This window comes from Postia placenta (genome assembly GCF_002117355.1).
Source record: "Postia placenta MAD-698-R-SB12 unplaced genomic scaffold POSPLAscaffold_23, whole genome shotgun sequence".
Classification (NCBI taxonomy): Eukaryota; Fungi; Basidiomycota; class Agaricomycetes; order Polyporales; family Adustoporiaceae; genus Rhodonia; species Rhodonia placenta.
The window spans coordinates 88613-108695 of NW_020169854.1; the positions used below are offsets into that span (position 1 = coordinate 88613).

The following is a 20083-nucleotide window of genomic DNA, read 5'->3' on the forward strand; positions in this document are numbered from 1 at the left end:
CTTGTCTCACCGGCAGCCACGGCAAGTGGGCTTACTGACAAAGTTCCACGTATTTTCTCTTCCGCCGGACACACGACATGTGTCTGAAGAAGTCACCGTCTATCAGAGTTCATCACCACTGCCCGCTATCGCTCTCCTCGTGCATGGGCCCCGCCTCTTCGGGCCCTGCTGAACCAGGGATAGCAATAAACATGATGATCGCCGTTACGACGCATGTATGTCGGGCAACAGTTCTGCAGCCAGACTTCATCTTTGGTGTCATACTCCGGCATACTCGGATTTGTGAGCTTTGACGCGTGTATATAGCTCAATATATCTAGTCCATAATGGAAGCGAGTGGAACGGCAGGCATACAAGCAAGCGGGGACAGCGTAAATAACGGGATAGCAAAATTACAAACACACGACAGAGTATGATAAAGCCGTTTGCAGTGGGGAAAGGACAACATCAACAGCGTAGAGAGCAGAGCGGCGATTGCAGGGCTAGCAACAAGAAGAATAACAAGGAAAGGGCATTGTGTGGATAGCAGAGCGACGATTGCGGTATTGGCAACAAGAAGGATAGCGAGGAAGGGGCAGCGTGTATAGCGAGTATGACAAGTCCAAATCATAACGTGTTGGTAGGAGTCCGTTGGGAGAGAGCAGTCGAGGACAGCGCAGAACCGTCGGGTTCACGGAACGGATATCGGTGCAGTGAACGCCGGCCTCGTCCCAGGCCAGGATGAACGGTTAACTCGAGCGAGCGATTAACGAGCGCGCGCATTGAACCGCATAGGAGCCGCTGGATTGCGCAGGGTCGGGTCAGCCAAAGCATGGGCAGTATTCGATCGGGAAGGCGAGCTTACTATGTGCCCGACGGACTGGTTGGGTACCGCTTGATTCGGCTGGGGTTGCAATGGGAGGGGGGGATACTAGGGCTGGCTGGGGTTGCAATGCTAGGGCTGGGTGGGGTTGCAATGCTAGGGCTGGCTGTTTGTAAAGTTGTGCAGGGTCAAGCGAGGCGTTGTTGGGGCCGGCGGTAAGAGCAGCTGGCGCAACTGGCCTATATGAAGCATGAGCATGAGCGCACGGGCGATCTATCCCAAGCGTTAATCAGTCACTGACAAATTGAAGGATTTGGCGAGCTCATTGAGGACAAAGCATATAGATGGACGATGCTCCGGCTCAGAAGACCAACAGTCTGTCATGAGGTTCCAGACCCTATCCGTCAGTCCGACATCCTCTGCGTTCGTCGGACGATCTGGCCGCATTCCGTTGGCTACTACCTGTTCTTTGACCTCGGTGTTGTGGTAGATTAGTGGGAACGGTATACCGCCCGAGAATATCTGAGAACGATGTCAGATGGCGCACACAGCGCTGAACAACCTAGGGTCGCCCCACCTCATGCATAACCACGGCGAAGGCATAGATGTCGCTCTGAGCAGTCCGGAGAGCAGGCCGCTCGCGATGCAGCTCTGGAGACATCCAGCGTTTGGTGCCTCCTCCTTTCTCTGAATCGACCTTGTGATGGGTGCTGTCCACGCCACGCATGACCACAGACAACCCAAAATCAGCTAGCCTGGCGTGACCGGCAGCGTCAACGAGGATATTTGCCTGACGCGTGGTACAGTCACTGAGCCTTCGCGTAGACGACGTTTGCTAAGGTAAACATACACATTTCAAATCGCCGTGCACGATGCTGATTTCGTTCAGGTAACTTAATCCCCTTGCCACGTCCATGATCTGTGGGAATTGTTCGCCCTCAGGATGTGTTAGTGAGGGGAAACAACAGCGAATACGCACAAGTTCACGCCGATCGGCCCTCTGTCCCGCTTCGGTGTTCAGATAGGTCCCGATTTGCCCATGATCCATCCACAGGCTTACTAGGCCATGAGTGTTTTGGTCGTCACCACGGTCAACACCTAGAAAGGGGACGATGTTGTCATGCTCAAGGTGTTTCCATACGATTGCTTCTTTAGGGAAGCTCTATTATAGATTGGTGAATTAAGCAGCGCGGTCAATATGAAAGCGGACACTAACCGACACTACGCCGCTGATCACACCATCTTCCCTCTGGAGGTGACTCCTCAGAAGCTTTATGGCGACGAGTTGAGTCTGGTTCAACCGTCCTCGGTAAACAATGCCAAAAGTACCCAACCCAACGTGACGAGGCTGTTCGAATTCCACGCTGCCTTGAGGTAGAAACAGGGAAGGCGGGCAACACCCTTTCGTCGCGCATATCTTCCTCAGGAAGCGTAGGCTCCTTCTGGCCAACACATGATTTGGATTGTAAAAGGGCAAAACCTATTCGTCAGATCAGCATGGTTGTGTCGCTGTTACAATATCCTGCCAGACCCTGTCCAAATTGCTCATGATTTCGGTGATTTGGTCCTTGTTGCAGTGTTCGAGTATGTGTACCTTCGCCTTGCGGGATGCGATAAGCGCCTCCAGCTTTGGAGTCACATTCGCAGGTATTCTATCCTTGAATGAGTTCATGAACTCCGAGATGATTGTAGCTGTGGCATCGTCACTGTCGATATTGCAATCAAATATGTCAGAAACATATTGACCGAATTGAACGGACGGAAAGCACTCTGACATACATTACATTGGGGGGTCCAGATTGCGGGACAGGCAAATCACCGGGAGGCTCCATAAGCTGTCGAATTAGTGTCCAGGTATGAGGCGTTATATGGATGGCCCTCCTCAGCGGTAGACGTGCAAGTCGAGATGCAGGACACACTCGAAGGAAACCGATGGCGAGATGGCACGACTAGCCTGAACGCATTCAATTTATATACCGACAGAGTGGCTTGCAGTGCCACCTGATGTCCCGATGGAAGCAGTGTCATGGCCCAAGTATCCTTGTCCGTATTATAAGCAGCACAGCCCCATTTTGCAACTCTTGTCGAGGTAAAGTGCTGTGTACAACAAGACCTTCCGATTACAGATATGTGGATGCCCGTCTGACGTTAGACGCGCGGCAACGAACGCGGCGATGAAGGCATCCAAATACTGCTACTAGCAGTGCTAGTGTCAGCCTCATACAAGCAAGTGGTGCCACAGGTACTCGGGATCGTCTTTTACCTTGACAGTAAACATATCATGGAAACAACGCAACCACGAATCTTTAATTGCTACACGGATAGGCAATCGACTCGGAGTCCTATTCCCTATGGATTTCACATATGGTAATACGGAGCCTACACATGCAGTCGTTGCGAGTATCCTTACAGCCGATGTCATCGTGAACACCCCTTGTTTCTATTACAGGCGCTCAACTGGCGGTGCCCATGCCAACTTTCAAGAGTACGCTGCACATTCAAAGCTTGGGCTTGTACAGCCCCGATAACGTCAATGTATTGGCGTTGTACTGGGCTGCCAAAAGTACGCCATGTGCACAACTGTGAAAAGACACGCCGTACAGAATGGTATTTCAAATACATTGGTTGCGTGGTGCTGTGAACAGGACTAAAGAAGCAAAAGAGGTAAGGGACAATGCAGATAGCGTGAGCGAGTACAGCAAAAACATAGATAACAACACTGCAGCATCCAACGTGCAACGAGAGAGTGCGTATTGTCAATTATTCAACCAACTTCTTGCGCGACTTCTCCCTTCGGAGTAGTGACTTCTTCAGCGACTTCTGGAGCGGACGCCGGCGTTCGGCTTCAAACATAGGCCGTATGACCGGGCATATATGAACAATGGCCGCGAGGTAGATGTCGCGGAGGTCTGGGTAACCAGGGGCTCCTAGCTTCCATTTGGGTAGCACAGGCTCCGGCATACATCCTTAGATAGACGTGGGTCAAAACGATGATGACGATAGCAGACACCATCCGCTCACGTTGACGAATAAATGCATTGCGACATAGCAACTTGAGCCCAGATCCGAGGGCGGATGTCAGTGATATGTCTCAAACACATCTCTTTGGGGTTATTTGACGGCTACCGGGATCAAGGAGTTAGTGAAAGCCAGACCGCGCCGAACACGCGCTGACATCAACATGAATTCGTTCTTGATGTGCATGATCCCGTCCATTCCCACCCACTCTACGCGCCACCAGTGTACGCACGAGATTGGGCAAGCACCACGCAATCTATGGCATCGAAGCATGTCTCGGCGAACTCGTGTAGCTACTGCACTGCTATAAGCATTGATCCAAGCGCCGAGTGGAGCAACTTGTCTTATCATCGTGTCGGCCTTGAGCATGCCTGCTAGGTTGAGGGCAATATAGCCTTGGCAGTAGACAGCGTGGTTGAATGAGGCGGGATGTCTGTCGTTGGCTAGAAGAACACGTTCTCTGGGAAACCTTCGCAGAGCCTTGGATCTTGCCTCAGTGGTGCGGCACCTCGCGTGAAAATATCTGAGACTCATCAACTCCCACATCGACCGGAATGAAATCACCGCATATGAATTTACCTTATACACAATAATACCGAAAGTATACACATCGATGGCCGGAGTCATTCTGTTGTCGTCCTTACCGATAAGAGTCATCTCAGGATCACGTAGCTCTGCTAACATCCAGCGAATACTGCCCATTGGCCCCTCGGTTGCCGCCGCCTTTCGAAAGCTTCTGAAGAGTACACCACGGTAAGACGGACATGGTGGTCGCTGCTACAACAGTATCTGCCTGGCATATTCTGGGACATTAGATACCCTGTGCAGATGTCTTCATAAGCACCCCCTTACGCATTCCGAATGAGCATGTATAACATCGACGCCACGTATATACTCCAGTCTCAATACTATCTTGAAACTCTGCTGTATTATCTCGTCAATATAGGAGGATACCCACGCACAGCAGTATTGGGACACACGCACCAGTTCACGTTGGTCTATATCTGGACCGCTCTTATATCTATTATCCAAATTAAGTCTCTGTGTAGAAGATACCAATGTTCATATGCTCGGCAAACAATCCCTCCAAAAACGATAGAGTCGAGTTGAACTATTGCTTACAAACAGGAAGCCTACTTTCAGACAATGTAAGTGATAGAACGCCTTCGTGACATACAGCGAGACACGTACCAGCCTCGTCTCGTGTTCTGTTCATCAGTTGGACGTGAGATTGTAACGCATGCATGTAATACACGTGGGGGTTCCCAACGACCGGGAATGCACGTTGTACGGCATTGCCACCCCGGCCTTTCTAGGACTCCCGGTTTCCATAAGCATGGATTCATCCGAAGCAACCTCTTCGCGGGGCCTATTGTTTTTAGAGTTGGTGCAACGACTGAGAACCCGGCATGGACCACGCCGGGATGTAAAAACTAACTTCATAACCACGCGTAGCACCTCTCCAAGAGGGCTGCGGAATTGGTGGGTTCAGGCGGTCCTGGAGGAGCCGATAGACCTTTAGTGGATGATTGCGTTTGTGGCCGACGAAACCAAGGCATCAAAATTGGTGGGTTCCTGGAGGAGCCGATAGACCTTTAGTGGATGATTGCGTTTGTGGCCGACAAAACCAAGGCATCAATCAATGCGGGCGTACCGATGTGGCGAGGTGAGGCTGCGAAATACACGAAGTCATGTTGAACTCTCATGTTCAAGGAAGTGGCGTAACCTTCTCCGATACCAAGATTTGCCTGACAGTGTGACCTCAAGCCGAAGTGAACGTGTCGTGTTCCGTGACGAAGGTTCTGATCCTTGAGAATGCACCGGAAGTCATATGGAGTAGCCACATTGTTACGTACGTTCATCCGAGCCCTGAATTTAGCCGGTTCTAGCTGGCGCACAAGACCATTCGCCCGGGACGGAGCACTGAGCGGAATGGTGCTGCTCATCTGTGCGTTGCGACTTGTAGTGGAGCCACGCGAAGCAGACTTGTAGGATATACATGTAGCCTATGAAATAAGGCGCCATCTAGAATGTAAAGAACGGCGAACTTACGACGGAACACAACAATACACATAGCTTGCTTGACAGTGAAGTGGCGCCTTCGAGCCCGTCCCGTTCTCGAAGGTGCTGCGTCTCGGATTGGGAGTGAACGGCTCCGTGCCTCCGTGGTGCAGATACAATGCTCCTGGGTCATGCTTACTAACCTTGATATTGTTAGGGACGAAAAAGAGAATAAGAGAACATGGCTATGGATACATTTCTTCCGCCAGAAACTTGTTACTACACGTGTTCGCCGTCGAGGCCCCGGGACACCTTCATCTCGGCATTTTCCATCTGGGACCTTGCTGTCTTCTGTAGGTTCGATTGCGCCCCAGTCTTCTCTCGGCGAATCTTGACCTAGACGAGAACATCCTGTGCTCACGAGGAATAAGTGGCGTGGGAGCCTCCTCATATGAGGTGTTGAACTGCCATGTCGACTACAATCGTCTGCACGCGGACAACACAATTGATGCCGCCTAGTTTTCTCGCCAATTGTTCCCGCAGGACGCACACCTAATAGGCCTATCAGCCCGGATCACCATACATGAATGGATAATCTCGACACCAACCGATAGACTAGGACGGATGACAGAAGGGAAAAATCTCGCCGTCAGCATCCGCAATAGCGCAAGGAAGTCATGCAGGAAGTGTGCTGGTCACGTACAAGTCGTCATGGGCTCATCAGCAGATCTGATTTGGAGCTGATAAAAGTATGCACGACCAAAATCACACTTGGGGCAAGTTGCTACAGGCGGATGGTGTGAGAGATTTTCGTCAGCGGAACAGGGACGGATAGACATGCGATAGGACGGAGCACGCACCAGCAGTGGAGTCAGCATGCTGCCACATTTCCTCGCCTCCTAGGACATCGTCTACCCCCTTCCTCTTGAGTTTCGTGCGTGAGGTCATCTGCAATAGATGTCAGTGGGCAACTAAGTTGATATGATGGTCCGATGCAGGCGTTTGTGCTGACCTGCTTGGTAATCGGGAATTCGTATGCACATGAGTTACATGCCCATTTGTTGTATCCTGTCTCTGCGGAGATAACGAGTAGATTCGCACAATTTGGGCAGAAGAGCATAGCAAAGCGATGAGAGGAGCCGTTCGTGGTTGATGCGGTGAAGAGAGAAACGCGGGATCTAGACGCGTAAGATCCCGATCGTACCAGACGCTCGCCTCTGATGGTAAGCCCCGCTCTTCATTTACCATTTCATAACCGGACAATGATATTCTTTCGAACTCACTCTCACCACAATGTGAGTCCACATGTGTCCACACATGTGTAACGCCACTAATGGCTTGGGTGGCTGGGAGTAGCCAAGCTACATGCCGCTAGCGTCGAGAGGCAGTGCCGATGTTTGAACGCCGCAACTCCGCCAGGTCCTAGTGCAAAGCTCGGGCCCGCCTTGCGTTGCATAAATACCCACGTTACTCTGTTCCGGCTTCCTTCCTATCATTCATCCTACTGCGATGTTTTCATTGAGACGCCACTCCCCATATCACCCGGGAGCAAGTGCTCCCCCTTCGAGGCCTCCTCCTGCTTGGGAGCCAGCTCCAGAGCCCTCACATCCAGAACCCCTCTACAATGATGCAACTATAGATTCGTTCGAACGCGCCAACACTTTCTGCCGAGAGAATCCGGTGAATATGCCAATGCAGCTGCTACCAGCAGACCTCGAGAGAATATCATCAATGGACTGTGGCGCTTGGCGTCTCGAACCCCCTCTGGGGAAGAGCTTCTGTGGCGATATATACAACGATTACAAGAGGAGCACGGGTAGGGTCGTTCGTGTGGCCACCTACAACAGATGCGAAGACACCTGCGTTATGAGCGACCTGCCACTGATGGCTGGGCTTTACGACATACGTGGTAAGGTAGGATTCTACTACGAAGTTACCATACGCAAGATGAATGGTGTGATCGCAATTGGTAAGCTCTGTCTGGCTCTTACGCCACATTCATGCTAAGTTTCAATGTCATAGGGACCGCATGCAAACCCCACCCCGAGTGGCGTTTCCCTGGATGGGACAGGCTCAGCGCGGGCTTACACCTCGACGATCTCCGCAAATACTTTGAGGATTCCCTGGGCGGCAGAGATTACGTGTCCAACTTGACGCGCATTCAACCCGGCGACGTGATCGGGTGTGGCTACTACTTTGCCACAGGAGCGCTCTTCTTCACGTACAACGGCCAACGGCTGCCAGATGCGTTTTACGGGATCTATATGCCGCGCACTGCAAACGACGTCTATGCCGCCATTGGTGTCGAGGGCGAGAACGAGTTCGAGGTCAATTTCGGGAGCGACTATTTCAAGTGGGTAGAGGGGGGCGAATGGCAGTGGAAGGTTGGTGGGCATTCTGCACCACCTCCTTCCTACGAAGAATCGTGTGGGCAGCCCAGTGGATCCGGGGCTTTTGTGCTACAGTGATGAGGTCCCGCATTGCGGGACATATGTTGCGTCTCCCAGTTATGTGGCAGAAGTGGCGCATACAGCCAGGCTATTGTAAGAACTGTAAGCCACATCTTGCGTTACATATGTATATAGTATTGTCGTAGCAAGACGCATCTTTGTGAACAGCGCTGGCTGTGTTATGTTTTGATCTGACACAGTTGAGCATAATTCGTTACCATCCTTCAAGTTGCTTCTGGGCGCCCGGAGAAAGCACCCAGTTGGAGACGAGGTGTGGCTCTCGACCGCACAATGATGATCTCAGAGTCCATCCGATTTGACTAGACTAGCATACGATAGTAGATCATACACATACAATAAATATGATCTTTCTAAGCCCTACACTTCAAGTCCGCACCGACCATCGCCAGAGTTGCACCCAGACACCAGCCAAGCTCCGTCCCCTCTATTTGTTTCCCGACCTCCACCTCGCGCTCGCCGCCAAGCTCGTACCCGAGACGCAGCAGCGCGTGCATGAACGTCAGGTCCAGACACCACTCCGGGCGGCCCTCGAGCTCCTCCATAAGCGCCGCGTCGCCGCCCCAGAGCTCCGTCCATGTCGACTTTCCACGGCACACCTGTTCGGCGAGCGTGCCGAATGTCGAGACGTGCAGCGGCGCAGACGCGAGTGTCTTGGAAGCGGCGAGGAAAGGCTGCAGGCGGTCATAGAAGTACGACAGCAGGAGGAGCTTGCCCGAGGGGAAGGTCTCGAGCAACGAAGGCTGATAGACGCCGTTGAAGGAGCACGGCTTCGTCTCACAGATGCTGCATCATAATATCAGACTCACGGACTGTTAAAACGAACAGTAGCTAAACACTTACGCGTCCTTGGCCATCACAAGTTCGACGATGCGATTGCATGACTCGAACGAGCCGACGTCCTGTCCGACCATAGTGACGTTGAACTTGCCACCAAGGCGCTCGTCCTCGATCTCCACGAGCCTCGACGTACCTTGAGCGAGGCAAGGGTTCACGACGGTCGCGTTCGCACCACTGGCAGACCCGCGCAGGGAGCCCATGAACTCGACTAGTCGGTGCACGCTCTGGCGAGCACGCATCAACCCGTACCCAAGGTACGAGTGTTGGTACAATACGTGCTTCTTCCCACCGAAAGCCAGTTCGTATTTGTGCTCGCCGTCCTCCATCTTCGAGTCCGACTTCTCAAAGACGGGCTCGAATACAACCTGCGTCGACGCGCCGCCGAGGTCCAGAACCGCGTAGGTTGGCGCACGTGCTGGCGAGTCGCTCCGGATGGTATTCATGAGGTAGTTCACGGTGATCCACGCATAGACTCCCTCGTCCTTCCCATCCATGATCACCACACCGTCGGGCTCCTGCACGCTGAAGGGATACTTATCGTGCAGCCGCTTCGTGACTGCATCCAGGATAGCAGCGCTTTCCGCCGCGCCTAACAAGCGCAAGCCTGCCGTCGCCTTCACAGCGACGGGTGTACACGATCGCAGCGCCTCCGGCACGACTTTCATCGCCTCATCGAGCAATCCATCCAGACTCTGAGCTGCTTCCTGCGGGCGGCCCTTGTATGAAGACAGCCCGGGCTTCGTCATGCGGAAGACTTCGTATTCGTACATTGGTGATGGTCCACAATTGTTGAACTTGTAGATATGGATGCGCGAGCCTGTTGAGCCTGCGTCGATCATGAGAGCATACTGCACCAACGGCACGGAAGATTTGTATGGGACCGTGCAGTGGACGGTTTTGGAAAGATCAGGGTCGTTCTCGGGACCGGTGGGCAACTTGTTGGGTTTGGACGGAAGCATATCATCATCATGCACAGGAGCTGTAACATGAGCTGGTGGCGCTGGTGGCGGAGGACTGTAGTCCACATTTGTGGTATCAGGCTTCCCTATTGCTATTCCGCCAAGATGGTTCGTAAGCGTTGTGTGGTAGATGCGAGGTCACTCACAAGGAACGCTACCGGGTATGAGTCGCGACTTGCTTGGGCCTAGCACGTAGAATAAGCCAATAATTACAACAGCGCCCAGCGCAAACTTCTTCCACGGAGCAAAGCGCATCAGGGTGCCGCGGCTGGGTCCCTGGCCGGTCTCCAGCCTCTCATATGTGCCAGAACTTCTTGACGAGAACATGGTCTTCTTTCGTGAACGAGAGGTCCCACTCGATAGTTCCGCCGACGACGAACAAGCGGTCGGAGTGACAGAATGCGGTTTGCGTGTCAGGGCTGGGTCTTGGTGCAGCTTCAGCACCCGATGTGTGCTATCATACGAAAGAATGAGTGGAAGTAGTGCAAGAATTGAAGACAGCCGTGAAGCGCGTTATGCGACCAGGCAATGGCAGGAGAGCGGTGCACGTGTTTGACGTTTGACGATCGAGCCCCTTCGCGACGGCCTGCTGGAGAGGCACTCGGCCAAGTTCATGCTTTCCATAGAGAGAGATACAATTCTGGTGCATTGAGAACTTGTTCGAGTCGTGAAAGAAACGCTACAACAACTACAAATACAACATGCCAGCCATCCTCTGCTTGCCTTCCTCTTGAGTGCTCCAAAATGTCCCCTCAGGTATGCCGACGCCAACGAGACTGGGTAGAACGTCCTGAGAGTCCGTGAATGCAGTCTGTGGGACGAAAAGCTAAACGGTAGACTGGAGGGGGTCCCAACAGCTTCCTGTGCTGTCCACTGACCAGTTCGATGGCACAAATGTATCTCAGTACAACGCTGCGAAATGCCCTGCGTGCATGACAAAAAGATCCATGTGCGATTAAGCCGTTGTGAGGACGCATTAGGTTGTGGGTATCTGGTTTGTAAATCTGGTATGTGCCATCGACGAAGTCAGCTGGAATAGCCCAACTGATCCGATGAGGTCGACGTGAAAACAGGGGGGCCATTCAGTCCTTGTGGTCTTCCCAGTGGCTGGTGCTCCAGTATGACCTGTATTAGGTTGTAAGCTTGCATTCCAGTGATAGCACGCTGGACGAAACGAAACGTACGGAGGTAAATCCAACTCCGGCGGAGGCTGCGTATAGTCGACCTCTTCGTTTGTACGGGGAGAAGTACCAGCAGGGTCCATGAAGTCCGCGGCCGATGTGTCCCCAGGCGCATAGTACTCCAGTACAGTGCTGGGCACCATGCCCGACGAGATCGTGATCGGTATATTCGCCTTCACGCTGTGAAAAGGGCTGCCAAAGTAGACCTGCAGATGCATGAAGTACTGTGGAGGTATGATTCGCAATTAGCTGCATCCTCACGTTCACACCTTGAGAAGTTGGCTTACCTCGTTCTTGATGGTGGTGGACTTGAATGTCGGCGGGCACCGCAACACAAAGCTCGACGCGAACGTGACTTTCTGCTTCCACCGCCCCCGCGCACCGTCGCCGCTTAGCGGCACCCACTCCGCCTCTGTCGTCTCAGTCTGTACAGTACACGACCCATCTAACCCGCCGTGCAAACGCACAATCTGGATGTCCTGCTCGCTGTATGCGCCCGTGCTGATATAGACATTGCGCTTAAGCTCAAAGGTGACATCCTTAGCATGCAGCGGCGGGGCGGGCCAGACCGACTCTGAGGGTCTGCAATCCCCCTGTTTGACGGGCTTGCTGACCGTAGTGATGGAGATGGTAAAGGGGATGGGGAGAAAGAGAGGGAAGGAGTCCACTGCGGGACGAACAAACTAGGACCGCAATGCGAAAGACTCAGCTGAGAGGACTTCACTCTGTTAAAGTCCACTCACCTCGATGCAGACGTCCGAATGATCACCCCACAGTCCCTTCCGAATTCTGTCACTCGTGACCACGCTCGACCATCTCCCGCACCAGCCAAACTTCATCGCATCGCGCGTTTGTGCGCCCCCCGAGTCATGCGGCACGACCGCCAAGGGGCGGATGGCCCGCTTGTTCATGCGAAACGCGCCGGAGCGCACGCCGACAGCCTCGACGTAGTACCGCACGTTCCCCCGGCCCTGCACACACGTGAACTCGAAGGACGGCGGCAGGCTACGGGGCAGAGTGAATTGGAACGGGATGCGCAGATCGTGTGAGCCAGGGGCGGGATATGCGGAACCGCGCTGCCATACCGAGATGTTCTCGCGGACGAGGGGCACCGTCTGGAATTCTGAGGAGCGTCCCAGGCGCACCCACCTATTGCAAAAGACGTATTAATGAACGCGTCCATGGAATTGGCCTCTTGGAACGTACGTGTACGCCGACCCCCGCAGCTTCACATGGACCTCCTCGATCTGCTGGTCCTGGATAAGGGGGAAATGGAGCTGCACCGTGCCCTGCACACTGCCCCCGGCGACATACACTTGCCGTGGGACGTCGAGAACTATGCAGTCGGGCATGGGAGTCGTCAAGAGATACAGTGTCCAGTCGTTCCCGGCCTTTATGGAAGATCACAGTGGCCGTATGTTGGAAAATAGCAGCATGACTGGTACTGAGGAGTGGAGGGAGCAGCCTGGATCCGTCTCGGTCTTGTCAGGGGTATTGAACTCATCGGACCGGAACATCAAGGCACGATAGTTCAGTCTTCTTGCTTGTATCGCTAGGATGCCAATAAGAGACAGTAGCAGGACCATTCAAGCGGCTGTGCTCATCGTCGCCGACGAGCTCGACTACAACAGCAGAAGCAATGATCGGCGTCTAATCTCCGACAACGAACTCATTTTCCAGTAATAAATTCAATTTCACAACTCGTATCGCTCAGGCGTGAAGTCACGGTGTATATTCGATTGTCATTCGAGGGCAGCAGAAAAAAAGTATTTATCAAGTAGTACTTTCGGGAGGTCGCGCTAACCGCAGACCACATTACGTGTTGCACAAGGGCTAGGGACTATTGAGTTCGCCAAATGGGAGTGCACAAAGATCAGGGAGGGGATACGACGTACTCCGATCAAGTGGGTGGGGAATGATGGTGAGTATAGGTACACTGGAGTTACGAAGGCCACCGGCACTGAGAGAAGAATGAAGAGAGAGAGCGCAGATTGAGAGTAGATAAGACATAAGACATAATGTATGCGCGACGAGTGACGATGGAGTCAGCATAAGTTCAAAGAAAGACATGGAGGAGCCCTTTACGAATCAACAGGTACTTGAAGACCATGCTGGCGCAGCAACGCTTCGTACATCGCTGCGCGCGCTACCCACATCTCCTTGTCGGCCCGCTCCTGCTCGAGGGCCACCTCCAGCTCGCGCTGGTACTCGAGCTTGCGCTTCCGACTGCGTCGCGCCGCGAGGGTGTTTTGACGCCGCTTAGCCTCGATCGCGTCAAGGTCCGACTGCGGGAGGTCTGCGAGATCGACTTCGTCCTCATCACCGAATGCTTGTGAGCGCGCTCGCTTTTTGGCGAACACAGCCGGTACGTCCTTGCGCGACGTTGCCGACGGTGTAACGTACTTGCGAGACTGGATAGGCGCATCAACGGGGATCAGCGTGTCGGGGGTGGCGTTTTTGCGAGTTCCGGTAGGCGCATTGCGTCGACGAGACGATGGAGGGTTGGTGGACGCCGCACGGGGAGATGAGTGTAAAGATGCAGGATCGAGGGCAGGAGTATGCGGAGAGGGCATCGTGTACATTTGATCGTAGTCGATGGACGCGGCAGGCACAGCATGCGCCGACGACAATTTGGCTGATGCCTTGTAATGATCGTGAGCTGCACCACCTGTCAGCCCCAGCGAGCCGCCAAAAAGTGAAGGGGTGTTGCCGAAGTCATCGAAGTTGTCTGCGTCAACAATGGCAGGGCTGGTCAAGAAGTCGGAGGCGATGTCGGTGGAACCAAGTGCTGGGGTTTGCAGGAAATCACCCCACGGCGAGTCCTCCATTGGAGAAGTGAGGTACTCGCTGAAGTCCTCAGCTATCTGGAACTCCGGAGAGGCTGACGATCTGGTAAGCGACCGCGGCGACCATCCGACGAGATCAAAATTACCTTGGAGAACCTCCATCAAGGCCTGTACCGCGGCGCCATTCTCAGACGCCGCAGAAACAGGTACCGCATCGAGGGCGGCAAAGTCCTTCTCTGAATTCTTTTGCGATAGCATAGTCAAGTAATTCGAGCACAGAGTAGAGAAATCGAAGTCTGAAGAAGACGAGGGAAGAGTATCTGGCAGTGGGTTCGCTTGGGGATGTCGAGTTGTTCGAGGTACAGGGGGCAAAAACTGGGGGATGCCATGATGAGCAGCTAAGTCCGAGGTCGAGTGGAAGACCGTGTGGGATGTCCGAGGACGATGACTAGAGAAGTCTATCGAGCCATTCTGAGATGAATAGCTTGGGAGTGAAACACTTCCAAGATTGACGGCACGAGGGGAACCATAGTTGACGGTTGATGGGCCGGGGTGGTCGCGAGACGACGCGTTTACAACGAAAGGCGGAACATTTCGACGACTTTGTTGTAGGTTGCGAGACTGATTCGGAAACAAGGTGGAAGCTGGTGGTGGGTCGAAGCTAAATGTCGACAATGCCGGTGGATTAGACAACCGGCTGAGTGGTCTGGAGGAAGATGATGGGTCGCTGGTCAGTGGAGTGTTCTCATGGCCAAGGTCTGTCCCGTAAGAGTCCGCCGACGATGACGATGACGCAATGGCATTCACGTCGAAATTGAGCCGCGACCCGGACACCGCTTGCAGCGGTTTGGAAACGCCGGATCGATAATAGGACCGTGACGGCGTTACACAATGCGGCTCGCGCAGTGAACCGACGGGATCCAACAGCTTAAACGATGCGAACATCCTCGCGAATGAGAGAATTGGGATACGCTGCCGCACGAAGGATAGCGGGTGTGACTCTGACGCCGGCGGCGGACAAGACCGAGAGAGGATAAGGGGGTTGGACTCACGAAGTGACTCGAACTGTAAGATCCTCGAACAGCGGCCAATCTGCTCGGGGACGAAAACTGTGCTGGTGGTAAGAGGGAGGGGAACGAGCGGGCGATCTGACTCGTCGGCCGCTTTTTATCTACCAGTTTTCACAGCATTTCGAGCTCAGAGGCGCCCGTTCTCGAGGACCCTGAATCAGGCAACTCTCCATATGCTTCCGGCGTCTTAACGAAGGACACATTGATCCAGGATATGCGCAAAACAACATTCATTGCCCCAGAGTCTCGCAAATCATATTGTCTAGTCCAATGGGCGACGAGCGAAGCGTTGACATTGGGCCTCAAAGTCCCAGGAGTGCGTGTCCCTTGCCGCGCGCCCGGGACGGCTCCAGGGACGAGTCAAGTGGCCACAACAGGATACCTTGACCCGGAATGATGGGCTGATGCGCTCAACATCGTGGGTAAAGCAACTCCCCACGTCCAACAGCCCCTGCGACACGACACGCTGCCCGTCGTCTGCGGGGCACGTTGCCCATAGGGCGGTGCCGCGCGACCAAAATAGTGTCTTGCCGCCGCACTGCACACGTCGGTACGCGAGAGCACCGCATGTCAATGGCATCGTCCCGGCGCAGACGCAACTGATGTAAGCCGCGAGCGCACGCTGGGCACAGGGCGCCATCGAGCTGTCCGTTGACCCGGTACCAATCGCCGCCCTCCAAGCCATCGATGAGACCAACTTCGCACGTCGCGGAAGACCGCTGCGGGGACTGCGCTTGAGCATACCGAGCAGCCTCCACGTCGCCTTCGTGTCTGCCAGCGGGGCACCACCGCCGCTGACCAACGCCGCAGCTTCCCCGAAGTCAATATAGCGTCTGCGCAGGCGGAGGACCGCATGCTCGCCGACGCACGAGTCGTGTCCGCAGGCAAGCCTAGACCTCGCAGCATGGACGCGCAAGCAGCCAGCCGCGCAGAATGGTGACGACCTCCCGGTGGCCGGAGCGCTGGCGAGGAGCAGCAAGGCTGCGCTGGCGGCCATGCCCGACCGACCTGTGTGCAAGATGTGCGATTGACAGTTGGGCAGACTTACCGACGTCACACACCTCGAGGGCCAATTGCAAGCGAAAACGGGATCAGGACGACCGTCAGGCGAAAAATCTCGTCGCCACAAAATTCTATAGCGGCTTGGTTGAGTCGAATGTCGGGCCGCAATTCCCCTAAAATTACCTTTTGTTTTGCGAGCCGGCACCGCGGTTACACGCCGCCGGTCATTGTCAACATTCCGGATCGCGAACGACACCGACCTTTGACAGACAGGACGCTGTGCAATGGGCTCATCGAGAACACTGTTCCCTGTTTTTCTTCTAACAGCGGCATTGAGCGGCCAAGTACGCACACTACTAGTATTTGGGTTATTGGCAACGAACCACAATTTTTGGACGAAGTGCTCATCGGAAGAGGAAAAAATATAACACACCATAATTCCCACCCTATTGATGCGCCCTTGCAGGCTATACGAATTCCAGTGGAGTAGAGCCAGCGGGCCGTAAAATTCTGGAAAAACGGGAAAGGGGACGAGAAAACGGATGAGCAGGGGTCTCGGGCAGCGAGAAGGGAAGAGAGACGTTGGAGGGAAAGAGCAAAGAGCGTGCAACAGGCGTGTTGTCCACTCATTATATGGCTGACTCGAGTCAATGTCGAGATCTGCCCAATTTGGGTCCATCGGATCACTGACTCGGGCGGCCACGTGGTGTGACCTGCTCTTTCTCACTCGGCTCCGGCCTCTCGCCGGCTCCGAGCCCGTCAAGCCGTGGGCGTCTCCAGAAAATGGAATATCCCACGAACATGATTGGATGGCAAGCAATGAAAGATGGCTGCCACCACTGGTCACGTCGCGACGAGCTCGCTCTAGTCTGAACACTCGGGACCGAGGAAGATATGGTCATGAGAAATATCCCACCATAGACAAACAAGGACAATAATGTAGCGTGCTAAATGAGTAGCGAACGGAGCCGGTGGGAAGCGCAGCCAGACGAACCACATCAAATAAATCATCCTAAATCAAAATATCTGACCGTATACAAGAGCACAGAAACAATCCAGGTAACATATAAACATAGCGTGCACACGGTCACGGCATCTGCCCTCCGTTGGCCTTCACCTGCGAGGGCAGCACAGGCACCGGCGGCGCGGTATCAGGGGCGGCAAAGAACCCCTCCGCAGTGATCCCTATCGCCTCCACGCCCGCGCCCGCCGACTTGCGCGACGTCCCGCGGCCGACGGAGATGGAGCCCTTGCGCGCGGCGCCACCGCGCTCAATACTGATAGTCGAGCGCGCCTTGTTGACTGTGCCGTACGGGCTGTACGTGCTCGCGGCCCCGCCACCGCCCTTGATCGTCGTGTGCACCGAGCGCCCTGTCGTCCCCGCGCCCGCCCCGTTGCGTGCGACCTTGCTCAGCGTGCGCGGCTTGTAAGGCAGAGGCGGCGGCGCGGCACCGCCGTGGTCCCACGCAGAGGGCACCGCGTGTGGCGGGCTGCGGGCGCCGGCCGGCTGCGAGCTGGAGCTGGGTCCGATGGGCATGACAAGCATCGCGTCGTCAATGTCGTCGTCGTCGTCATACGTGCTGTCCCTCCTCCGGTCCGCCCGAGGGCTGGATGGCGATGAGGGCGACGACGGTCGTGGCTCGAATGGCCTCTGGAGGATGGCTTCGCTGCGGTCATGCACCTCATCGAAAACTTCGTAGAACCGCTGGATGCAGAGCTTGATGACCATGCCCAGCGTTGTCCTGCCCGTGGCTGGTGTGGATGCGGTCGGCGAGAAGGAAGGGGTGGAGTCGAACGGGAACGCGCCGCCTGGTACTGCACACATCATCACATCCCGAAGGGGATTTGAGCCGGAGACGAGGTTAGGCGTGATCACGACTGCAAGATTGTGCGCGTCCATGCGATTGGTCGCAGATCGCAGAGAGACCTCGTGTAAGATCTCTGAGTGCCGCCATGAAGAGTTTCAGTTTTAGCTCTGCATTACTCATTACAAACAATACTCACGCAGAACATTGCTGAGGAGGATGTAAGAGCAATGTGGCAACTCAGGGAGAAGTGTTTCGCGGATATACAAGATACTTGACAGATCAGCCGGGTCGTCAGAGGGGGCCGGACAGCGGGAGATGAGCGGATATAGATGCTCTGGAAATAGAGGAGTTGGCAGATCTCGTAGGAATTTCTTCAGTAGTACAGCAGCGAGGTGGGGGTCACCAAATGTGTCGAGCGATACGACGTGCCCTGTGTCGCATATGAGCAATACAGACAATGAAAGAAGCGTGACTCATCCGCCACCTCTGTCGTATGCTTGTTGCGCCTGCTTGAGCATGACGGAGTTCGGCGAGCGGCGGAACAGACCCTCTTCCTGCAGGCCTGGCATCGTCGGCTTAGCAATTGATACGAGAGGAACACAAGACAGCCCACCCGTCTGCCGTAAATATTGCATGCAGTCTTTCACGACTCGTGGGATGCCGCCCTTCTCGCCGTCAAAGCCCATCAGCTCCTCAAGCGGCACACCAAACAGGTCCGCACGCGTCGGGGTAGGTAGTTGGATTTGTTTCTCATGTTTGAGGTTTTCCCTGGGGGCCTGGATAAGTCTTATCCGCGATGATAGATGGTGGACGTACTGATACACAGCAGGAGGGATATCTATCTGGGTCAGTGGTATATGACATGCAAGCTCGGACAAGGTATTGATATAAGTTATCTTGCGGAAGAACTTAGGGCTGTGCGCGGCAGTATCATGCACCCGTGTTGTGGTCATTGCACTGTTTCGTACCTGATGATAGTGCCCGCCAACGAGAACAACACTGTGCACTCATGTTAGTTCTGAAGAGCAAGGATGGTCTGTGGGCCTACTTTTCGTGAAGAAGGTCGAATGCACGATGAACTGCGGGCACAGTCGATACATGGCTCAGAGTGTCACCAGAAAGTGAGAGCGCACCAGCTTCTTGAGATTCTTGCGATATTTGCGACTGAGACTGCGGTAGGCCTTCCAGACCCAGTTCCAGCCTGGCGTGTGCCGTCCTCCAGCGGCGAAGAATACGACCGTATAGTCAGACTCGACTAGGACCAAGTTAAGCTATCGCAAATTGTCGTCTCGGAGACGCAATACACACCATACAGATCAAGGTATGCCAGAATGCGACTGGAGCATTCTGAGCGGATAGTCTATGGAGGCATTAAGATCACTTACGCAAGCAAGTCATCGTAGTTAACCTCTCGAACATCTGGCAGAGCGGATGCGTTCATGATAACCCTATAAAACTAAATGTCGGCAGTGTCCTCTTGCGGAAATAATTGGGAGACGCACATCGGCCTAGTTCTATGCATAAAAGGTAAAAAAGAATTAACGCCACTAGGAGAGCCGAAGGACGTACTCATAATCGACCCCGGCCTGGAAGATGACACGGGTCATCACTTCCTGCACATTGTCATGACTCTGCCATAGTCCTTCCTGGGCGTTGCTCGACGACCGCATCCGCGAGGGAGCTCCAAAGAATGCCCGTCGCTTCCAAGTCGGGGACTGCGGCTGAGACTCGGGGCGGCTACTAGCATTTGGCGCGGAAAAGGCGGCCAGTCGCTGCTTCAGGGTGAGAGGGTTGGGAGGCATTTTTGAAGCTCAATCCAGCACCAGGCAGGAAAGCAGAGAGAAGAGAGGTGAGCAGCGACTGCGGGTGCAGACAGAAGCCACAAACGAGGTGCGCAGGGATGGCAGCAGCGAGCAGGCCGAGCGGTGGCTCCGTGACAGGGTACGCCTGGCAGTGATCGGCGTCCGCAAGCGCCCAAGTCACATAGATCTCAATCTCGTCAAGTCCCACGTGGATCTGAACCGGCTTGTCTCGCTTTTTAATTGTCAGGACCCCATCAAAGTCTGGATAGCTGAGGCCTAGGCCTCATTGTGCATACAGTAAATTTGGAGCATATTGCCCGCCGCCAGAGCTAAGTCGCAGACGCTT

The 20083-nt window shown here is 54.3% G+C and overlaps 9 protein-coding genes across 9 annotated transcripts; 2 read left to right on the plus strand and 7 right to left on the minus strand.

The window, feature by feature from the left end:
• Positions 1 to 282: 282 nt before the first annotated feature.
• Positions 283 to 2875, minus strand: POSPLADRAFT_1041943 (hypothetical protein). Its single transcript, XM_024478004.1, has 9 exons — positions 2582 to 2875; positions 2334 to 2508; positions 2019 to 2282; positions 1782 to 1964; positions 1653 to 1721; positions 1380 to 1592; positions 1104 to 1324; positions 845 to 1041; positions 283 to 780 (listed from the first exon to the last, which is right to left on the minus strand). Exons 1-9 carry the CDS (start codon positions 2632 to 2634, stop codon positions 746 to 748), a joined length of 1410 nt encoding a protein of 469 aa, XP_024333201.1. The 5' UTR covers positions 2635 to 2875; the 3' UTR covers positions 283 to 745.
• A 511-nt stretch (positions 2876 to 3386) lies between these two features.
• On the plus strand, positions 3387 to 3740 carry POSPLADRAFT_1041945 (hypothetical protein). The gene has a single exon (XM_024478005.1). It carries the CDS (start codon positions 3407 to 3409, stop codon positions 3602 to 3604), a length of 198 nt encoding a protein of 65 aa, XP_024333202.1. The 5' UTR covers positions 3387 to 3406; the 3' UTR covers positions 3605 to 3740.
• A 2776-nt stretch (positions 3741 to 6516) lies between these two features.
• Positions 6517 to 6941, minus strand: POSPLADRAFT_1160194 (hypothetical protein; the record flags this gene model as incomplete). Its single annotated transcript, XM_024487515.1, has 3 exons — positions 6517 to 6605; positions 6682 to 6769; positions 6834 to 6941. 3 exons carry the CDS (start codon positions 6939 to 6941, stop codon positions 6517 to 6519), a joined length of 285 nt encoding a protein of 94 aa, XP_024333203.1.
• Positions 6942 to 7330: 389 nt separating this feature from the next.
• On the plus strand, positions 7331 to 8591 carry POSPLADRAFT_1050636 (hypothetical protein; the record flags this gene model as incomplete). Its single annotated transcript, XM_024480029.1, has 3 exons — positions 7331 to 7790; positions 7844 to 8209; positions 8521 to 8591. The coding sequence occupies 3 exons, from the start codon at positions 7331 to 7333 to the stop codon at positions 8589 to 8591; spliced, it is 897 nt and encodes a 298-aa protein (XP_024333204.1).
• POSPLADRAFT_1175139 (hypothetical protein) lies at positions 8582 to 10542 on the minus strand. The gene is made up of 3 exons (XM_024488329.1): positions 10235 to 10542; positions 9133 to 10180; positions 8582 to 9075 (listed from the first exon to the last, which is right to left on the minus strand). The coding sequence occupies exons 1-3, from the start codon at positions 10413 to 10415 to the stop codon at positions 8643 to 8645; spliced, it is 1662 nt and encodes a 553-aa protein (XP_024333205.1). The 5' UTR covers positions 10416 to 10542; the 3' UTR covers positions 8582 to 8642.
• Positions 10384 to 12621, minus strand: POSPLADRAFT_1050638 (hypothetical protein; the record flags this gene model as incomplete). Its single annotated transcript, XM_024480030.1, has 6 exons — positions 10384 to 10523; positions 11214 to 11475; positions 11557 to 11694; positions 11737 to 11952; positions 12013 to 12418; positions 12476 to 12621. The coding sequence occupies 6 exons, from the start codon at positions 12619 to 12621 to the stop codon at positions 10384 to 10386; spliced, it is 1308 nt and encodes a 435-aa protein (XP_024333206.1).
• Positions 12622 to 13084: 463 nt separating this feature from the next.
• Positions 13085 to 14313, minus strand: POSPLADRAFT_1050639 (hypothetical protein; the record flags this gene model as incomplete). Its single annotated transcript, XM_024480031.1, has 3 exons — positions 13085 to 13102; positions 13363 to 14150; positions 14202 to 14313. 3 exons carry the CDS (start codon positions 14311 to 14313, stop codon positions 13085 to 13087), a joined length of 918 nt encoding a protein of 305 aa, XP_024333207.1.
• Positions 14314 to 15387: 1074 nt separating this feature from the next.
• POSPLADRAFT_1062576 (hypothetical protein) lies at positions 15388 to 16122 on the minus strand (the record flags this gene model as incomplete). Its single annotated transcript, XM_024481529.1, has 1 exon — positions 15388 to 16122. One exon carries the CDS (start codon positions 16120 to 16122, stop codon positions 15388 to 15390), a length of 735 nt encoding a protein of 244 aa, XP_024333208.1.
• Positions 16123 to 17214: 1092 nt separating this feature from the next.
• On the minus strand, positions 17215 to 19737 carry POSPLADRAFT_1159761 (hypothetical protein; the record flags this gene model as incomplete). The annotated part of the gene is made up of 12 exons (XM_024487450.1): positions 17215 to 17536; positions 17594 to 18068; positions 18132 to 18365; positions 18420 to 18497; positions 18549 to 18703; positions 18752 to 18850; positions 18904 to 18934; positions 18984 to 19014; positions 19069 to 19190; positions 19244 to 19272; positions 19321 to 19391; positions 19501 to 19737. 12 exons carry the CDS (start codon positions 19735 to 19737, stop codon positions 17215 to 17217), a joined length of 1884 nt encoding a protein of 627 aa, XP_024333209.1.
• Between the last annotated feature and the right edge of the window lie 346 nt (positions 19738 to 20083).